Source organism: Gobius niger, assembly GCF_951799975.1.
Source record: "Gobius niger genome assembly, chromosome: 15".
In the NCBI taxonomy this organism is placed as follows: Eukaryota; Metazoa; Chordata; class Actinopteri; order Gobiiformes; family Gobiidae; genus Gobius; species Gobius niger.
In genome coordinates, this window is record NC_136866.1 from 11561820 (window position 1) to 11583765 (window position 21946).

Sequence of the window (21946 nt, forward strand, 5' to 3'; positions counted from 1 at the left end):
AGACTGTATGTTTTCTCGCCCGAAGTGCAAATGTTCTCACTTGAGATGTCATGTGACTGCTATAAATGGCGCTGTTGTTACACACATGCAGAATGTGGGTAGCTTGCTGTATTCATTTATAAAGCAATGGGGGAAAAGTAGAAAACCATTAGTTATTAAATACCATTAGAGCCTGTCATTGAGTCATAATCTATATTCTTCCAGTCATCATCATCCCAAGCCTAGATAAATGGAAGGGTGGCACAGGAAGGAAAAGGAGAAATTATTGTAATCTTCAGATAATTGACACATTTGACACATTTTAAATTTTCCACAAACTAAAATGCCACAACTGACTTGACCTGTGTGGGCTGCAGCAGAAATATGAAGCAGTGCAGAAGTGCTTGGTGCCGAGAGTGAAACTGGACTCCAGTGATCAGCGGAGGTCAGCGGGTCCTCTGCCTCTGAAGGGCACCCTCTGAGCAGGATCACAGACAGCACTCACACAGACCAACGATTCCTCTGCAGGAGGGAGAAACACAACACTCCACGAAACTACAACAAGGAACAAACTGTTCAAATTCATAAACTATATATATATATTAGAATCAAAATGGTAGCTTTCATTTTGCTTTTATTAAAACTATGAACACTCAAAAATGCAATACAAATGAAGTACAAACATTAAAATTCAAGTATTTTTCCTCAATTCTTGTAAACGAGGTCCAAGGCACAAGAGAGCTACAGAGTCTGGAAATGTGTTGTAGAGGATATTACATTTCAGTATCATTAAAAGTAGATCTCAAATAAAATCAAATGTATCCCCTTCGCAGGTAAAACGTCTTTTAAAATTGTGCAAAACATTGCTAGAACGAACAAAATATGAATAAATCTTTTTTCTATATTTTTGTTGCAACACTCAGCCGAGACAAGAATCTAAATGTTCATTGATCTTCGCTTCCTGCACTTTCATCTGACACACGGGGCAGCTGACCACCATCCCTGCAGACGAAGAGGAGGATGAGGAGGATGAGGAGGCAGTGTTTGTTTGTCCCACAGAGACATGAGGTGCGGGGGAGGCTGAAGTCGTGGCACTAGCACTTTTTGGTTTGACCGCAGATGAACTTGCACTTTCAGAGTCCTTTGAATTGCCTCCTAATGTCTTTTGGAAGTAATCGAAAATGCTGGCGGAGCTTCTGCTGTCCTCCCAAGACCTCTTCCTGGACCCCTGGCCTCCATTTGGAACCCTATTGGCGTTAGATTCATTAAAATACTTGGACTGTGTTGCTTTATCGGGACTATTATTAATCGGAATGACAGGGGGGTACTTTGAGTGAATAGATTTAGTTGGTGTTGATTTTGATGGGGTCAATTTAGGGATCGATGATGAAGGTGGAGACTTGTTGAAAAGATCTCCGATTGATCTTTGCCGAGCCTTTTCCCCCCCGTCACTGCCACCGCTGACGCTTTTTGTTGTAGATATTTTCACAGGCGAACCATTGATGTTGACAAAAACTTTAGTGTTACTCACAGAGCGTTTAATAGGTTTGTTAAGTGGTCTGGCAGGAGGAAAGGCACTTGAGGCTGCTTTGGTTTCTAGTCCTGAGCGAATAGGGGAAAAGGTCGGGAACTTCGCAGGAGAGGCGGGAGGTTTCTGAGGTGACGAGAAAGATGCTGGTGATCGGACCGACGGAGAGGAACATGTGGATGTTTGCGACTTTCCTCCAAGAGTAAAGCCTTTTCCACTGAATGGGATCAAGTTTCTTATGTCCTGAGAACCTAAAGGAGATCAGATAAAACATTTGGTGAAAACAGCAAGCAAGAAAATACACAAAAACACAATAAACTGGTACGGTTATGTTTATTTTTATACTATTAATTGACTTATATTGCAGTATAACAGTTTCACGAAAAGGTTGTGTATATTGTTATGCCATATGTGACCAGCAGAGGGCATGATTGTTAAGCTTGTCTGGCCAGAGTATTATCATAGTTGTTTAACAAAGCCACATAGAGCAATACAATACAGAGACAAACAAATCACCTGATGTTGAGGGCTTGCTGCTCTCGGTCTTTTCTTTCCCTGATGTAGACGTTGACGGTGCCGCCTTGTCCTTTTTACTGCTCTTCTTTTTGCCATATCCTTCAGGCTCCTTTACTTTGGTGTAGGTCCCACCGCACGTCCTTCTGTGGTCCTCCCACCAAGGGTCCAAGCGAGAGGGAGCTCTGTTCATGGCCCTCTTTACGTAACCGAAGTAAGGCTTGCGGCTTTGACAAGGACCGCTGCAACGCCACCAGTGCTGTCGGTAAACATCAACCTCATCATGGAAACTGTGGTAGACCTGAAAGAAAGCATATTGAAATGTTATTGTCTTTTTTAACAGGTTTGTTTTTGACATTTGGACACTATTACAGTTCACATCATTGTTTTTAAATGGCACATATTCTACTAATAGTTTTGACAGTGTACTGTATTGCGCACCGAGATATTGGTCCCACTGGCCTTGTTGATTCGATCCATGTGTTTACAAAACTCCGGTCCGTGCCCATCTCTGTCCCTGTTGTTTTGTGTGACAAACAGCAAAGCGTGGATCATCTCATGGAGCAGGGTCTGTGGAGATTGAAGAGACATAACACACAGAAGAAAATATAACAATGTGTGTAGAAAATGCTCCAATTACATGAGTACTGGGAGATAAGTAGTCAACTCACCTCTACCAAATCTTTCCTGGGTCTCAACTTTAACAAAGGTTCACTCAGTCTGATTGAACACAGCCCACCTCGTCCCTCATAAGAACACACCCCTGCACATCTGAAAAGTAGGAAAGAGCATTATTACTGCTGAAAGGTTTTAAAGATGAATGGTAACTTTATACAATTTTAATACAGGTTCTTACAATGTCATCCTTGGGCTCCACTTCACCTCTACCACACTGAGCTTCCCCCAAAAGAACATGTCATTAAACTCCAGGAACATCGATCTGACATCAGGATTTGGGTCCAGCGTCTCCCACGACTCGTCCACAATAGACAGCGGTCTCTCTGGCTGTGGATTGGGTTTCCAGGAGGGAACAACATCCCAACTACCTCCAGTTGTCTCCACTTTACGTTTCTTGTTGCTCTGCTCATACGGATCGTCCTCAAACCCATCAGATGGAAATAAAGATGTCTGGAATTCACTGTCAAATTGTTCTTGTAGCTCTATGGCAAGAAGTAAGTCCGCATCCATGGTAAAAGGAGCAAAGAGGCTGATGTAAGCAGCAGCTCTGGCTAACGTTTAGGCTAAAATGGTAACAACCAGCTGAAATGTCTCATAAAAACTGTCGCTAAACAAGACAATGGCTCCACATCACAGTCGCTGTTTCACATGGTTATTAAAAAGAAAGCTTATATGTAACACATTTTTCAAAGACAGATAAAAAGCTTCCGTTATGACAAAAGCATAATTATTGCTACCTATCACTACGCTAGCGCCGACAACACAGGGAACAAGTGGACGAAACCATATATTGAACATTTAGAGGTAATGCCATAAAACTATTAATTCTAAATCATTCGAGCTATTTGCTGTATTTGCGTTATTTAATTACAAATTGTAATTCTAGCATGGTACAAGCCATCAAACATTGCATACTAATGAATGCATGTTAATGTGGGGAATATTCTGTCATTGTGTAACCCCCTTCTAAATTTGAAAAATGGTTGAGTCCATAATTCACTCGTTCTGGGCGGATAATAACATTTATTTACAGTGAACAAAATGCGTAAAATATAACTATTTAATATTAAACATCCCCATTTCACTTAAACGCATAAATCAATAACTAAAAATATTAAGAAACCCGCGTCTTGCCATTGTCATGTGACGTTTTAGGAGCTTCCTGTCCAGCTTCCTGTTTTGGCTCAAGGCGGAAGTGAACAGGGGAGCGTTTTATGCAATCCCTTTATGCTCTTTTACATTACCTTTAGCTACATTCCTTGCACTTCTGCATTACATAAGCCCGTTAGAAAATGTCGGAGACTGGAAATAGACTCCGGAAACAGCTGGAGTCGGCTAATTTCGACCCGCAGGGCTACGTGAAGCAGCTCTCCCAGCAGTCCGATGGCGACCGAGATTTGCAGGAGCACCGCCAGAAGATCCAGAATTTGGCGGACGAAACGGCGCAAAACCTGAAGAAAAACGTGTACAAGAACTACAGACAGTTCATAGAGACGGCGAAGGAGATCTCGTACCTGGAGAGTGAGATGTATCAACTGAGTCACATCCTAACCGAGCAAAAGAGCATCATGGAGAGCATCACCCAGGCCTTGCTGTCTACTGATAAGGATGAGACGTCTAAAGAGATGCAGGCAGCTTTCCCCAAAGAAACGGAGGAGATCAAGCAGAGGACGCTGACTTCGTTACTGGAGAAAGTAGAGGGAGCTAAAAACATCATGGACACACCAGGGAGGCATCTGATCTACAATGGAGATTTGGCTGAGTTTGATGTAGATAATATGTCCCCTATACAGCGAGTGCATGCTTTCCTAATGAATGACTGCTTACTTATCGCCACATGGCTGCCAAATCGCAGAGGCGCAGTAAAGTATAAATACAATGCACTGTACGACTTGGAAAGCTTTGCTGTGGTCAATGTGAAAGACAACCCTCCAATGAAAGACATGTTCAAGATACTCATGTTCCCAGACAGCCGTATCTTCCAAGCAGAGAACAGCAAGATCAAGAAGGAATGGCTTGAGATTCTGGATGAGACTAAGAAGAACAAAGTGTCTAAAGAGAAGCACAAAAAGGAGGAGGAGATTCCAACATCCCCGGTGAGAGCGGAGGTGTCCACCAACCCCTTTGACATGGACGACGAAGAGCCGGCAGACACTGAGGAAGACGTGAATTTGCATTTGGAGTGGATACTGGAGCTGCCAGAGGACCTGGACGTGTGCATCGCTCAGAGAGATTTCGAGGGCGCCGTGGATCTTCTGGACAAGCTTAATGAGTATCTGAAAGACCAACCAGTTACCCCGAAAGTCAAAGAACTCCGGTCCAAAGTGGATGAGCGCGTGCGGCAGCTGACGGAGGTGCTGGTGTTTGAGCTGTCTCCCGACCGCTCACTGAGAGGAGGTCCCAAAGCCACCAGACGGGCTGTGTCCCAACTCATCAGGCTCGGTGCGCTTTATACTCTTTTGTGCTTGTTGTTTTCTGATTTTGGGATAGAGGCTTTGAAAATCCTACCTATGAAAAGGCTGCAAATGTGTGCAGTTCTAGAACAGTTTTGCAACATTCTAAATTGTCTTTGTATATTTTTTGACATAACAAATGACATTAATATGACAAACCCCGTCTGAAGTCTTACTGTCAAATTAGTTTGTTCACCAAGCTGTAAAAGTCATGCAGTGTAAATAATTGAGCTTCCAGCTAAAATTTCACTAGTGACTCGTGAAACTTTCCCAGAAGGTATTTTAATGTCCTGCATGTTTGAATTAAGAGTGTTTTTTTTTTTTCTGTTTTAGGCCAGTCCACCAAAGCCTGTGACCTGTTTCTAAAGAACCGTGCAGCTGCGGTCCAGACGGCCATTCGGCAGCTCCGAATCGAAGGAGCCACTCTGCTGTACATCCACAAACTCTGCAACATCTTCTTCACCAGTTTATTAGAGACGGCCAAAGAGTTCGAGATGGATTTTGCCGGGAACACGGGCTGCTACTCAGCCTTCGTCGTGTGGTCCAGATCTGCCATTAAAACGTTTGTGAATGCCTTCAGTAAGCAGGTTGGTGCAGAAGAGAGTAAATATTTAAAAAATATTTGAATTGTAGTACAAAACTGAGACTCAAGATCTACCCTTTGTCTAAAATTTAGACATGTTTAGACATCCTGTTTTCTAAGAATGAATACGATTTGTAAACTAATTTTCCAGGTATTTGACAGTAAGGAGAGCCTGTCCACTGCGGCGGAGTGTGTGAAAGTGGCCAAGGAGCACTGCCAGCAGCTGACGGAGATCGGGCTGGACCTGACCTTCACGCTGCAGTCGCTCCTGGTCAAAGACATTAAAGCGGCGCTGCAGAGCTACAAGGACATCATCATCGAAGCCACCAAGCACAGGAACTCGGAGGAGATGTGGAGGAGGATGAACCTCATGACTCCAGAGGCTCTGGCCAAACTAAAAGTAACTTAATCTTTAATTACATGTTCATGCGAATGCCCATGCTCCAAAACTAACACTCTTATCCATAAACCAGTGTGCATATACACTGAAGGCAAGGTGAGTGAAGTGTCGTGCCCAAGGACACAAAGGCAGTGTGCTAGATCGGAGCTGGAATTATACTGCCAACCTTTGATTACATTACATTAATGAAGCACTTTATTATTGCAATCTACCAACTATCTCCAGTTGTAGTGACTTAGGACAATGGCTTGTGAAACCTTGTCATAGAATTGCAAAAGTTAAAAGGTTAAAATGAATAAAGTTAAAAATTGCAGATGACCCCTGCCAGAGCACCCCCTGAAGAATACCTACTAGGGCTGAACGATATTGAACTAACTTGCAATATGCGATACAGCTGTGCTATATTGTGATAAGGATATTATTGGGATATTTCACTAAACCGTTTCAACATAATATGTTCCATTCTAATTCACCCCCGCCTTAACCTAGAGCATTTGTTTTTCTCACCAATTTGTTTTAAGTGGTTTTGTCGTGTTTTCATCTGGGTTTTTTGTCATGTTTTGACACTGTTTTGTGACTTTCTTGTTGATTTTTTGTTGCTTTTTTATTACTCTTTTGTTTTTGTAAGTTTTCATCTAATTTTTGTCACTTTTTTCATCTCTTGGTCATGTTTTTGTTGCTCTTTTGCCACTTTTTTGCCTTTAGATTTGGGTCATGCCAAACTGGAGAAAATGTGCTCGATTCATGTGCCGTTTAACCAGTAATAAGTAACTTGTTTACCTTAATAAATCCGTTTTGTAGTCCCTCTGGGTGTTAATGGGTGATTGGGGGGTCTTTCATCTCCCCTGGTGTGTCCGGACAGAAAACCACAATTGCAACTTCTCAGTCAGATCAGTCAGATTTAGTGATGTTGCGATGTGGATATTGCATCACCTAATATCGCGATACGATATTTGTTTGCGATGTCATTTGACCATCCACTGCTTTACTCCATATATTATCTGTTCTGTCACATTTAGTAGATTTTAAAGTCCACTCCTAACAATGACCACCTGTGATGTCTTCAGGACGAGATGCGCAGCTGTGGCATCAGCAGCTTCGACCAGTACACGGGGGAGGACTGCTGGGTGAACCTGAGCTACACCGTGGTCGCCTTCACCAAACAGATGATGAGCTTCCTGGAGGAGGGCCTCAAACTGTACTTCCCTGAGCTGCACATGGTGTTACTGGAGAGCCTCAGAGAGATCATCCTGGTGGCAGTGCAGCACGTGGACTACTGTCTCCGCTGTGAGCAGGACCCCGAGAAGAAGAGCTTCATCATCCAGAATGCCACGTTCCTCCACGACACGGTGCTGCCGGTGGTGGAGTTCCGGTTCGAGGAGAGCGTGGGCAAACCGGCCAAACAGCTGCACGACCTGAGGAAGAGCACCAGGCCCGTCCGGATCAACCCCGATAGCACCACGTCTCTGGTCTGAGGGACACTGACTGAGCCTGAACAGAACTGCAGATCTCAGTTTTTCCTGGTCATAAAATAAGTCCTTTGTTCAACACTACACCGGCATCAAAAAGGGTTAGAATAAAATCATCACAGTACGTTCAATTAAATAAATACACTAAGCAGTATACGATCTACTTATGAATCTAGTGCTTTCTAGAAAGAACTACTCAACTTTAAATCATTTTAAACACTGCCATTCTTTGTACAAGCATTAACTGTAATACACAGAATAACCCTTTTTATTTTATTTTATAAATGTTCGTCGGGGCAGGACTTTTTTTTTGTAAATTATGGTGCACACAGGAATGGATGCCCCTGCGACACTTGATTTGTGCAATATGTTTTATTCTGAAGTTCTTTTGATGAACAGAACCTTATTTTTTTCCCATGAAAGTACTGTGCATGAGACATTTTTATTGCTGGATCACGTCGTGTGGAGGTTACATAGTTGACTCTCCAAAAGCAAACCAGACTGAAAAGGGATGACTGAAACAAGCACTGTTTTAAATAATGTACAAATAAATGAGTGATTGAATAAAGATAATTAAATGGAAAAGTGGGAATTGAGCTGGGGGGGAAAAAAAGCGACAAAAACAAGAAGAAAACGCAACACAAAAGCGTAACCTCCCCCCGAAAGAGCAAGTGTCAAAAGTAGTAGGTCTTAGCTTTCAAATGAGGCGTTACACTGTATAAGCTCTCCAAGAAACTTTAAGATTTGGGCAATGCTGAACAGGAGTTTCTTATCCTCAAAACAATGCAATTATGTTATCAACAGTGCCATCTTGTGGTGGTAAATATATACCTTTACATGTTTCTAGTTTACTCTATACTGTACAATATGCATAATGTATATTTAGATGAATTGGGCTTAAAAAAAATCAAGCATGAGTGAATGAATAGTAAATAAACTACAAATAGTAATTATGATGCACAAACCCAAAGCTCTCAGTACAAGAAGCAGCATTATCATTGAGAATGCTCGTTCTGAAATACATTACGTAAAAGTTTCACCAATCTTTTATTGTCAGTGTCAGTGCGACGTGCCTGAGATGTCAGCTGCAGATATTTTTACCCTCCTCGTGATTCAACAAATGACTGTTCGCTCGGCTTCACAGCTCATCGCCACAGTCAGTGATGTGATGCGGCTGCGAGGCTGGAGCCGAGGCGCTGGGAGCCTGAACCTCAGATTATCCCTGGAGTCGACACATGCTCACACATGAGGAATTAGACCAGAGCGACTCACCACGACATGACTCCGCTTCATTTACAGTAGAAGTGTCCTGCAAACGCGACCAGAGAAACTTTGAATATTGTGCCTGTACGTGAAATCAGTAGAGACTTGCTCACTTCCTAGATGGGCACAAATAAAAATGCTTGTCTCTAATGTAAGTAATGTAAGTTGCTTTTCAGTACTGTCCATTCAAGCTTAGAACAATATAGAAAATGGCTCTTTTCATCAAGGTGAGCATTTCCATGTCCTATACGTCCTCCTTTTTTATGCCTGTCTCCATGGTAACTGAGGTCTGGCAGGTGGGCACTGACTCCCTTTTCAGTTCCTGTTATTTCTACAGCACTTAGGTGAAACAAAAGTGTTGAAATTTCCGTATTTTGTATCCTTGCCTGTCCATTGATGAACGTTTGACCATCTGTTGTTAAATCTCTTCATCACAAGTGTCACTTCAAATGTCTTCACTCTCTGCAGTTATCAACATCATCAACATCATGGACTTAATAAACCTGACTTTCCTGAATTTGGTCAGACACCTACGCTTCTACTTCTGTGTTTTCTACGAAAAACAGAAAGCCGATTTCATAATGGTTTATGGAGGTTACAAGCATTCATCCCACACATGTAACTGATGATGCAATAGGACACTCAATTTTGTAATTAATGGAAAGCTTTTGTTTTGAGGCGGATTAGTGGAGCTCCCTTGAGATCACAGACTGCAGGGAAATGTTTGGGTAACACACACAGGGCACAGGGCTCATGTCTGACAATGCAAAGGTGAATGGATCAATGGCACTGGATCAGACACCTTTTACCTATAGTTTAACAAGAAAGTGTCAACAGTTGTTTGGTAATAGGAATGACTAATAAGTGACACAATGTCTTATTATGTTGATTCCACAAATGAGGCATTTAACCCTCTATCGCGTGTGTTGGCAACAATGAGGCCTTAATTAAACTAGGCTATGAAAACAATTTAAAAAAGAAACCAAAAAGACAGCCATGCCGCATGTTTTGAAATGTTGTAAAAACTATAGCCTATTTCCTTCTTTTGACAGGCCTTTAAAGTGCACATTAGACAACATTTTTGCTAAACCAGAGTTAAAACAATTATATTTAAAATGTTGCTAAAGATTGTACCCAGCTTTCTTTAGTTTGGCTATTTTTGTGATGATTTTGTGAGTTTCACTTCCTTATTGGACACTGACAGGAAGTGACGTAGATGGAGGCAAACTGTTTTACACTGTTGCCGTGCCGACCATGTTACGTCAATGGGAAATGAGTCAAACTGCTCTGGAACTTTACCTTTATCTATGTCACTTCCTGTCAGCAGTTTAAAATATTCTTAAAATAAAAATAACTTTTCTGCCCAACGTTTCTAAATTGCTGGTTAAGTTAAGTTATGAAATAAAATGATGCCTTATGCAACTGATGTTATGCAATTCATCTAAATAGGCAACATTTTCTAAAGCATTAAAACCTGTCATATGCACTTTAAGTTTGGGACAACTTAACTGTTTTATTTTATTATTATTTCTGTCTATGCGTAAGTCTGTAGCCTACTTTGCTTGCCATAGGCCTAAACCATTTTACAATTCTGGTCTTCCCCTCTATTGTTTACAGCACAAGGAGGTGTTTTGCTGAGGACAGTAGATCAATCAATTCAATTAATTTAAGCCCAATCACCATTCTCCACCTCTAATCTGCGCGCATGCGCCGCTCCTCACAGGGAGCTGTCCCCGGTTGGTGCTGAGTGTTTTTGGTGAAGCTGCAGCTGCCTCCGGTGCTGTCCTCCTCACACACACGACCGGAGCCATGGAGGAAGAGTTAAAATGTCCTGTGTGCGGCTCTTTCTACAAGGAGCCCATCCTTCTACCGTGCTCCCACAACGTGTGCGTGGCGTGCGCGTGGAGCATCACTGTGCAGACCCCTGAGGGCGAGACCCCGGTGCAGAGAGCCTCGGGCAGCTCGGACTATGACTACCTGGACATGGACAAGATGAGCCTGTACAGCGAGACGGACAGCGGCTACGGCTCATACACGCCGTGCCAGCTCAAGTCCCCGAACGGGATCAGGGTCTTTCCGCCAAACGTCCCCCGCCACTGCTCGCTGACCTGTCCGCTGTGCCACCGGAGCGTGAGTCTGGACGAGCGGGGGCTGAGGGGCTTCGCGCGGAACCGGCTGCTGGAGTCGATCGTGTCGCGGTACCAGCAGACCCGAGGCGGCGGCGCCGGGTCCGCCTCCTCCAACGCCGTCAAGTGCCAGCTCTGCGACCGCAACCCCCTGGACGCCACGGTGATGTGCGAGCAGTGCGACGTGTGTTACTGTAGCGCGTGCCAGCAGCGGTGCCACCCCTCGCGCGGTCCCCTGGCGAAACACCGCCTCGTCCCGCCGCCGAAAAGAGCCGAGAGCGCACGAGCGGGACCGGCGGCGGCGGCGGAGAGCGCGGCGAGCGGCGGCGGCGGCGGCGGCGGCAGCAGCGGAGGAGCGGGAGCAGGAGGGAGCAGTTGCGCACCGATGCCGCCCCCGACGGCCAGGAAACCGGCCACCTGCGCGGACCACGAAGCGCAAAACTTCAGCGCTTACTGCTGCACCTGCAAGACCACGACGTGCACCAAGTGTTTGGAGGAGGGGAAGCACAATCAGCACGACGTGAAGCCGCTGGCCGTCATGTGGAAGCAGCATAAGGTGAGTGGGCTGCGTCTCCATCACGCTGAGCCGCAGACTGGTTTAATTGATCGTAATTAGGATAATCCAAAAGGCGACCGACTGTGTTACCAGTTAGACAGTTTCCTACTGTTCTAAACCCCTATGAGGCTAATGGCCCTTGGTTCCAGGAGCCATAAATCATATTGACTTGCTGCCTTCTCTGTGCTGCAGCAGTGGAGACACCAGATCATCTCTTAAAATGAAGCATAAACTCTCCAAACCATGCATCAGGAAGGCATGTGATTTTCAATGGAGTTGGTATCACCTGAAGGAACAGAATTTATTATCGTATAAGTATAACATGTTTACAGATCAGTAGTAATGATGGTGATGAATTTATAGAAAAGCCTTGCTGCGTTTGGACCTCTGGAGTGGTTTTGCGTTAGCCTTTTATCCATCCTTATTGTTATTCTCAAAGCACACAGCTGGATGCCACTAAACCCCCCCCCCCTGAAGGATTTATCTTCACCATATGAGTCTATTGGCTTGCCTGCATGTTTTCCCCCGAGGACTCAAGTGTGCAGAAGCGGTTCAACACAACACGAGCTCCGATGCAGTTTCAGGGATGTGTAAACAGAGGTGGGTAGAGTAGCCAAAATATTTACTCAGGTAAAGCATCAGGTTCGGCTGTCTGGTACTTCCTTCAATATGATACAAAGCAATGCTCCAAGAAGTTACCTCAAAACGTAACTAAAGTGTACCTCCTGCCTCGATGCGCTACGAATGTTTTCTATTGGATTCACGCTGCAGTTCATTGGCTTAAATTGTGAGAGGCAGAATGTTAGCTACTGCTTTTGTTAAACTGTAATTACCATATTCGGGGGGAAACCACAATTAGTTTGAGTCTGATTCATTTGTGAGGTAATTATTGTTGGCATAAGGCGCTAATATTCAGTACTGTCCGAGGTTGCTCTCGTTTACAGCTGTGTGGATGCAGGGAGATAAGAAGACCTGGCATTTGTCCTTATAAAACACTCAGTGACCATCTGATATGTTATTTTAGGCGCAGAGAGAGCTTGCAGGCACCGGGGACTCCTAACTGAGTAAAATGAAGTGAATTAATTAGTCATATGTTTGTATTTCCCATTTGTTGTCTCTCACAGAACGCAGCAAACAAGTATCATGTCTGCACACGCTGTATTGAAGCAGATGAGACTGTACGACAAGGGGCAAAGCACTCACCAAAAATGGGAAGTCCAGAATGATGTTACATTCTCAATATCTTTCTAATTAATTCAACACTTCCCCAAAACCAAACCGCTCTCCTAAACTGCAAGAGAAAGATGTTCAAGTAATTCATTATCTCACAAATTATTCATAGCCACTTCAGCATCTTGAACTGTAGATTTGCTTTGAGGCAAAGGGTGAGTTTAAGTTCATTGTGTCACATGACTGTTAAAGATTAAACATATATGCCAGTTGTATTAAGGATTCATGTTCTACCGATCTTTTTGTTTTTGAAAAAAACAATCTGCCACCATCCATGGACAAAACAAGGTCTGAATTATCCCAAAACCAGGACAGGTTTTTTGGTTTTAACCATATTGATATCTATATTTTGCTCCATGTCCACCTCAGTCGCCCCCGTCCCGTAAGTGGTCAGTGAAAATCCCATTTGCAGACAACAGGAGTGTGAGGGTGCTGATAAGTGATGAGCGAAACCAAGATGGCTGCTTGTGCTCCTGTAGTTAATGCAGCGTCTTTTATGTTTGAGTGAGATCGATGGAGCCTCTCTATGGGTAAACAGCTCATATCTCCAAAGCGTTTGAAGCGTCAGTCAGTAAATTAGTCCAGCTCTTATATATATATATATATTAAAAAAAAAGGAAACAAGGCTGAAATGATTGAAGATATAAGATGTGATAGTAACAAGCCAATAATGGTCTAATAATAAGAACAAGAGCGGCTGGGGAATATGATATGGAACAAAGGGCGTTGTTTTCTCCATCACTGATCAATCTAGATTATATTTTTTCATATTAAAAACAATTCATTGCATATCCCTTCATTATAGGCATCCATCTACATTTGTACTGTTGTGGGACTGACACGTACAATATTGCCCAGTGTTATGTACGATGCACAGTACAGCTCTGCTCTCTGGCAGCCGTGTTTGTCGTGTTAGTCATTTAGCAGGTTGAAGGTGTCCGGTTGATGGAACAGTTCTTGACTAGAGGCAGTGTGTTGTCGCGGTGAGCAGATGCCATACTGTTGCTTCACATCAGACTCACCGGGGCATACAGGCATTCAGCACTAGCTGTTTGTTTCTCTTTTTGTACTCACATTAGTTCATTTTATTATGTTTAACAAAACTGCTCAAAAATGCAATAAATAAACAAATGCAAGTCATTACTACATTATTATCACTTTTTTTTTTATTGAGTTTGAGTTGAGTGAGCTCGCCTCTCATCAGACCTGACTTTGCTGGGACCGAGACATCACCAGATTGTCTCCATTAGATGATGCTGCTTGGCTTTGACCACAGGTAGTGAATCATTAGGATTAATACATGCTTAAAGGGGCTAGATGCAAGTTAGCCATTTTATACCCACTACTGCCACCTCAGGTCATACATGTAACAGCACCTTCAATATTAAGCTCGTGCATGACGGCAATTCGGACCTGAAGTAACACCTTTTTCATTTTAGAGGCAGTTGTGGTGAATAAGTCTGGGCTCATGCTACACATAGGACATTGTTGGAACATGTAGGGGGAGGAAAATACATATTTTTAAACTCTGTATAGTCCCTTTAATAAGTAAGTTATTGCGTTATTTGTCATTGTATAACTGTACAACAAAGTTATGTTCAGGTGTTCGTCCTGAGCCGCTGCAACTGAGCCGCCACGGTGGGTCAACCAGACCAGCATGTTTTTGGAGTATCCGGAGGAAACCTGGCTGCCTTCAGTCTCCTCTGATCCTCTGAAACAGTGCAGCGCCTCCTGGGTTTGTCCCTGTTTCAGAGCGTGGTGTCCTGCACTGGTCAGCTCCTCCATCTTCTGGGAAGAGTTTAGCAGTTAATCTGTATTATTCTTAAGTGAACGTCCATTAGCCAGAACAATAGTAGTGATGGAAGACTTGTGTGGCCTAGCTACGAGTCTTGCCCGGATACCTCCTCGTTGGTCCCTTTTTTGTTTCCTGTAGCTCCTCTTGTGACGCATCCCCTGTGCTGCAGGTGTGGGGGCTCTTGGTGCCTTTTCAGTGTTTCAAAAGAAGAAATTTGTAGGTCTCAAATGGCTATAGCTTATATGCTAGCTGTTTGTTTATTTTTTAAAATACATAAGATCTTTCTAATGCTTTATTTTGATTGCCCACGGCGTAAATATTTAGTTGTTGGTGATCATGGTCGTTTGGTAACTCTCGTGCTTGTTGATGATTTGAGTTTTGTTTGTTGGTCTTGTGACAGAGCAACATACAACCTGGATTGTTTTGCACGTATTACGATGCTCTTAGGCTGCAAGTATTGATCTAGAAGCTAACAGTCGTGCCTCGGCTCTTTTCCTTATTTTTTTAAGTTACTTTTCATATGTAACAAATTTATAATATTTGTGCATTCTCAATCTTTTATAAGCAACTTTATTCACATTACTTCAATCTCTTTGTGCAAGTATGCCTTACTTTATTGTGAAAGGGTGGTCATATTACAAAAAAAAATAGATCCAGCAACCATTTGTAGTTGGATTCTCTAAAGTGACATGACACTTTGTTTTGCCCTTGTGATATCAAACCAGGCTGAAGAAACCATACTGTACATTTTGTTTTCTTGCATGTTGTGACTCAAAGGAGCGTTCCACATCAGTAGCAGCTGTAGTGTCTGCGCTCAGGGACACTGCAGTATCTGTCATGTCCGCCCCAGTGTGAGATGAAGACATGTTTTCGTCCTGTCACCGACCTGCTCGGGTGGAACCATGAAGCAGGACCAGTCTGGAAAGGAGGGGGAACAAAGGCTTTGTATCAGGTTTAGTTGCTATATTTTTCAGTTTACGTAATATTGAAGTAAAACAAAATTCGAACCATTCACGACAGCCTACAAATCCTCATTGTCATAGCTGTAATTCAACTTTAGTGTACGTACATCACAAAGAAAGGCCTGGGGCTCACTTGTTTTCCCACATCACACACACGCAACATCCCTCGCATGTGCACAAGCCGACACACCGAAGCCTCCGAGATGCTGAACTGAAGCGGATGAACTTTATCTGAAGGCGGGCGGCCCACTGATCCAGTTTCCCCGATCAGCCGAGCGGAAAACAGACGGGCTATTTAAAGAACTCCTACGTTACTGCGTGAGCGAGAGAGCCGGAGACTTGGCTGAAGATCGGCAAAAACGTACTGGGCCGTGCTGTGAAGCCCACGGTGAAATATTTACGGCTGCAAATGCAAAGTTACTGCTCCCAGAGGTGGTGTCTTTGCGCTGTCATCATCCGGAAGGGGAAGGTTTTAGAGATTTATTTCTGAGCGTATACCTCTCTGCGCTTCAAAATTCATAGCTTTGTGACATTTTGGGTCTTGGAAGAACTGAATTGTTTATTTTGTCTTCTTTGTTGCTTCACGGGCTGGAAAAAAAAGCTTTGAGTTGTCAGTGCAGGATATGAAAGAAAGTAGAAAATGTCCCACTTTTCATACACAGTGTACTTGCTCTGACAGGCTGTGGGCTTCCTAAATGTCTATTTTACACAGTCCTTTTGCAGAGTTGTAGTCCTCATTGTAAGTCTGGCTTTAAAAGTCTTTCTCTACAGCAGGGGCCGGCATGGTCAGGCTTGAGGGGGCAAATCCGCACCCTGGTCCCCCAGCTCTAAACATCTCAGAAATACTGTATTATCAATGAGTGCGTTTACATGCGCCGGAGTAAACTGGTTATTAGGCATATCCTGGTTATGACAATATTCTGGATATGATGTTTGCATGTGTCCGAGAAGCCAAGACACTCATCTCCCTGTTTACATGAGCAACTGCAGTGTCCTGGATATTTAGGCTCCAGAGAAGGGCGGAGCTAATGACGAATATGGTAAGGAACTGAATACTTTAGCAATGTTGCTAACGCATGGCTTTTTCTGACATTTCTATAGCACAGTGACAAGAGTTATCCAAAGAAGCACTTTAAACAGTAGAGCTCTTTCCCAGCTTCAGCGACGGACGTGGAAATTGAAAAAAAAAAATGAAATTGGTTTGATCCGAGAGCAGCGCTGACTTCCACTGGAGGTACCGGGGCAAAATAATCTTCAATAATTTGTTGAAGATACAAAGCTTTAAAAGCCCAGGTACCAGATAAAATGGCTTTAGGAAAGTTTTTGCTCCCGCCATATCTGTTTCAAATATGTGTGCATGCTCAGTACGTGAACAATGGTGAAAAACCAGGATGCTGTGTCTACATGGTGCAGTATCCAGGAAACTTCGTGAATATCCAAGTGAGAATATGCTGGTTTCTAATAACTGGATATTGGCTTATCCAAGAAACTGGATTCTGTGTTTACATGAACCAAAAACTAGGCAACTTAAAATCCCCATTAATAACCTGGATACTCGAGTGCATGTAAACACACTCAATATCAACTTGTTTTCATGATGTATTTGTTGTGGTCAGGTTAGTGTCATGCGTCACAAAGCATTCTAAATAGTGTCCGGCTACCATATCACCCTACATTTGCCGACAGGGATGAGAAAGTGAGCATAAGGATGGGAATGCTTATATCCATTGCGTTGTATGGTTTAGGGCGTGGAATTTTGTGACCAGTCCTAAAAGTTCATGAGGCCATTTGCAGGACCATATGGTGAGAGAGATACTGGGAGAATCATTGCCCCGTTAACTAAGCATTGTGGGAAGACTCCACTGTATCATCGGCGGGTCACAAATACGCCACACATCGCCCCATCAGCAATAAATTATCTCGTATCTCATTTTGCAGCGCCGCTTGTCCACGACCGCTGGAAATCACAAGTCAACACGTATCAGCGATTTATGTGGAGTGGAGTGTAAACCCCCCCGATGGCCTGTATTTACTATTTACTGTAGATGAACATGACTGCTGCTGGAGTGATGGGATGTCACCCTTTTCAATTTGTGACATAATTCTGCCATCATTCATAAGAAACAACGATGGAGATTATGATTGTATTAGCATGTGTGGATGAGCCGCTTATGAATCACCAACTCACTGTCCCCAATACTGTACGGTTTAGTCCGGAAATAGCCTCTCTTTCTATGCAGATGATGCGCTTTGTTAATATTCATAATGAACACTAGGGCTTCATGATTCAGACAAATGCCTCAATGGGATTTTTTCCCCCCAGATAATTGCAATTTGCGATTCATGCATTTAAAATCTAGATTCAGTTCACACAGTGCACATTTTAAACAACCATTATAATTGCCAGAAGTAGATTTTAGTTTATTTTCCTCAAGTCTGAGTTGAGAGAAATGTGTTATCTTCAATCCTCCAAAAAAATACCAACTAGAAATACAGTAAAATGGCGCAGTAATTATACCTGAAATTCGTTTTTTTGCGCTGGTGGGGTCCGCCGTTTGAAACCTTCCCCGTGTGCACCAAAAGAGCTTGAACCGGCTCCGTAATTAATCGAGTTTTTGTTTGTGCTCCCCTGCGCCGGTGCTGAGAGCCCAGAAACTCTTCTCCAGATGTGACAGCGTCCGCTTTAGTCCGTGTTACCCTCCAGTAAAACAGCCCACGCTATAAATAATACAACTGCCTCTACATGTGCCATGCTGACCACTATAATTCACCACCAGCTGTGACTGACCTCAACCTCGTGAACTCTTAAAATACCGCTACTAATCCACGTGAAGCTTTTATTGGCTAAACACTGTAGATCGCTTGAAATTAACCTTGACTTGCAACTGCATGAAAAGCTCCAGCCTCCTCTTCACTTAGAAATGAGAAAACTATTTGTTTTTGGACCGATACTATAAGATACAATCACCTTACCACTTTCTTGTACTTTCATTTAACTCTAGGGCTACAAAATAAGGAGTACCATTGTCCAAAAATACTGCAGTAGATGGTTTTTGGAGCCATTGTCCCCAAAGTGTCATCCCTGGGAGCAGCAGATCTAAAGCCCACTCCAGTAGCCTCTCCTCTCTGGGCAGCGCTGGCGGACTTGTTCATGAATGTAGGTTAACTCACATTCAGCCGGCCTCTCCTCTGGCCTTCATTTTACTGTAGCCGCGGCTGAGCGCGCGCCGCGGCCGTCGCCTTTACTCTATTCCATCTCTATGAGGCTTACGAGAGAGTGGGCCTCGGAGACAGTGGAGAATTTGTGATCTATTTTTAGCACCAAAGTGTGAGCCAGACTTTGAGATGAAAGCGTAAACCGTCCCCAAGTAAAACAACAAAAAAACAATAGAGGTTGTTACCTTGGTTACAAAAAGTGGCTGGAGATGATGTTGTAGCGACTAATGAATGCGTATGGGATGTGATGAATATTGTGCTGTTTATCCACTGAAGGTCAAAGCGGTCCTGGTGCCCAGATAGGAAATCGAAGACTGTCTGTTTCGAAGGTAAATGATAAGCTCTTGCATCATTTCCAGAAGGCATTCCACTATCCTCCATTAACCTAAACAATGTACAAAAGCTTAAAGGAACAGGCCACAGTTTTTCCATACTGAGATATGTTCTTACCTGAGCTTAGACGAGTTGATGCGCACCTGTCTGGTCTTTGTGCGTGCGCTCACATTTGGCCTCTCCCAGCATATTCCTATAGCTCCAAAAGGGGGTTGAAGTTGGAAGCGACCAAGCTCTTCCATGGTCATGCACAAAGACCAGACAGGTACGCATCAACTCGTCCAAGCTCAGGCAAGAAGTTGTATCATAGTATGGAAAAACGGTGGCCTTATATCCACACGAAGAAAAAATGCTTATGTTTTCAGAAACTTTCTTTGTAAGCACAAAGCCAGCTTAGACCACATGGGTCGACTCAGGTCTGTGAAAACGGCGCAATTCATCTTCCAGGCCTGTGTGAGGCGCTGTGGCACTAACACAGATAATAGAACAAGATGTACATAGAGGGCGCATTTTGTGGAATGTAAACAGTGAAAAAGAAACTGATTCAAGGATTTACGATCTACAGAAGAGAGGAGGAGGCGAGTTTATTCTTCAGACATAGCTAACGGGACTAAAGCAGAAAAAACGGTCAGTGACCGGACAGACTAACTCGGCCGTGTTTTTCTTCTTGTCACCTGTGGCTTGTGGACTGCAGTGGAGCAAAGATGGGCAATCTTGGCTTGTCTGCTGAGGGATCCTTCGGCCCTGGGACTCTATAGCCTGTCCGTCCATGGGAGTGGATCTCTCCTTCTGTGGTTCTCCCCAAGGTTTCTCTTTTCTCCTGCTGGGTTTTTGAGTTTTTCCTTGCCGTGCTAAGGATGAGTAAAACTCAATATAAGGTCAATAGATCATGGATAACAGACACCACTCTGGTGTTGTGATGTCATCATTTTAGTAAAAGAGACGTTGTAACAACGGCGCCACGTAAACGGCGTTTTGAGATCTTTCCACTCTGGGAGCTAGTTTGGAAAATGTTCGTTTACAGGCCCCCAAAACACCGGGCTCGTATGGACGATACACTGGATTGATAAAACATCTTTGCGTTTGGTCCTCAGCTTGACTTCGTATGAACAGGGTTGCAGCCACAATACACTACTTGTGTCTCTCCTTTGTAGTCACTGATTGGTTTTCTAACAAGCATAGTAAGTCTTTCACACAGATATGTCTCTATATGTGTCACTGGAAAAAGTGCCGTTTCTGCTTCTTGGTAATGGCCCACTTCTAGAAACGAAGCACAGAATCCTAATTGAGTTGCACAGTCGAGTTGTGTCTTTATACTGTAGTGTCTCCAACATAAAGACAAATTCACACAGAAAACATCCCCTGGTATTTCACATTCATCATCTTGAACAAACCTAATTTGCACTTGTTTTATGGCAATTACGCTGCGAGCCATCTACCTTCCCTCCGCATCTATTAATGCTGAAGATGCCATGATCAATTATTAAGTGCGAGGGATGTTTCTTTGCATTTCCCGAGCTCCCACCGCATCGGGAGCTAAACCCCTCATGGCACTTGAGCTGCGTGCTTTATCTAAATGGACTGAGTGGGAATAAGATTGCTCCCTGCAGTTTCTCACACGTGCACATTTTTACAACACGGGATCACAAAAGCACAAACATATTCCTGTTACAAGTCATGACAGAACAAAAATATCACCTTAATAAAAAATAGAGATGAATGTTGTTTATTTACTTACTATGCTTCATAAAGAATACGCCACACTTAAATGGTCCTGAATACGTGATAGATGCTGAGTCATGCTGGAGAGGCCCTTTTAGCTGATGTGTAATGAACAGCCCTCGCAGCTACATCGAATTTGGGCAGCGAAGCTTGTGCTATGAATATTGATGAAGGTTTATATTATAGGCCACTGCTAAACCTCCATTATGCCTGCTCCTTTATATGCATAACGTCAGTGTCAGGCGGGTGGGCTCTGCGGAGTATGACAAATTAAAAAAAATGGGGAAAGTAAATAATCTCCAAAGTGGGTGTTCAGTTTTGCATTAGGATTAAATTTAGGTCGTTAATCTTAATGTCTGGTTCTGGTGCTTTAAGTCCAACCATCAACGCCGGGGCTCATTTGGAGAGACCTTTGTGTGTGTGACTCTTTTGCAACGGTGTTTGGATTCGCAGTTTTGCCGATTGAAAATGAATAGTTTGCAAACCCGCCGCATGAAATGTAACCTTCTAAGTACCAACAGGCCGAGATCAAGTGGTCATGTAAGTGGCGAACTCAAACCCAGGCCGCGGCAGATGAAGAGGAGAGGAGCGGAGGAGATTGGTTGTGAGACTCGTGACCTGCTCCAGATGTGCTCCTCTTAGTACTGTACACATATGGGTCACATGAGAGGGGACGGGCCCGCGACTCTTGACACATCTGTCAGACAAATACAGACGGACATTGCGCCATCACTTTGGGCTTTTACTTTAGCCACAATTTAAGTCCCACTGTGGAAGATTCCTGGTTATGTATAGCTGTATAGTGTTTTATGGGCAATATCTTAGTTCTCACCTCACATATTAACATTTTTAGCGAACTTTTTAAATTGTTGTCGGGCCAACCATGTTACACCTATGAGAAATCAATGAGTCAGAGTCCCTCTATTTATGTCATGAACAAAAAACTTACCACAGATATTATCCATTAAACTAACATAACTCATAACTACAAAAGGATGTTATTTTTCTAATACATTTGTTGCACACTGGCTACGTTTACATGGTCAGAATAATCAGATAACTGGAGAAATCAGATAACCCAATAATCAGGTCTGATGTGTTTACATTCTCTTCGGAAATCAGAGCATCCATAAGTCCTGG

The 21946-nt window shown here is 43.4% G+C and overlaps 3 protein-coding genes across 3 annotated transcripts in view; 2 read left to right on the forward strand and 1 right to left on the reverse strand.

Moving 5' to 3' along the window:
* Window positions 1-892: 892 nt before the first annotated feature.
* Window positions 893-3446, reverse strand: sprtn (SprT-like N-terminal domain). Its single transcript, XM_079572305.1, has 5 exons — window positions 2877-3446; window positions 2692-2791; window positions 2462-2590; window positions 2024-2321; window positions 893-1758 (listed from the first exon to the last, which is right to left on the reverse strand). The coding sequence occupies exons 1-5, from the start codon at window positions 3206-3208 to the stop codon at window positions 899-901; spliced, it is 1719 nt and encodes a 572-aa protein (XP_079428431.1). The 5' UTR covers window positions 3209-3446; the 3' UTR covers window positions 893-898.
* Window positions 3447-3880: 434 nt separating this feature from the next.
* On the forward strand, window positions 3881-7859 carry exoc8 (exocyst complex component 8). The gene is made up of 4 exons (XM_079571669.1): window positions 3881-5140; window positions 5485-5738; window positions 5886-6134; window positions 7202-7859. The coding sequence occupies exons 1-4, from the start codon at window positions 3991-3993 to the stop codon at window positions 7607-7609; spliced, it is 2061 nt and encodes a 686-aa protein (XP_079427795.1). The 5' UTR covers window positions 3881-3990; the 3' UTR covers window positions 7610-7859.
* A 2715-nt stretch (window positions 7860-10574) lies between these two features.
* The window catches only part of trim67 (tripartite motif containing 67), a 32287-nt gene continuing 20915 nt past the window's right edge, over window positions 10575-21946 (forward strand). Inside the window, exon 1 of the mRNA XM_079572020.1 lies at window positions 10575-11548. Coding sequence (XP_079428146.1) covers window positions 10676-11548 — 873 coding nt within the window. The 5' untranslated portion in view covers window positions 10575-10675. The remainder of the gene's footprint in view (window positions 11549-21946) is intronic.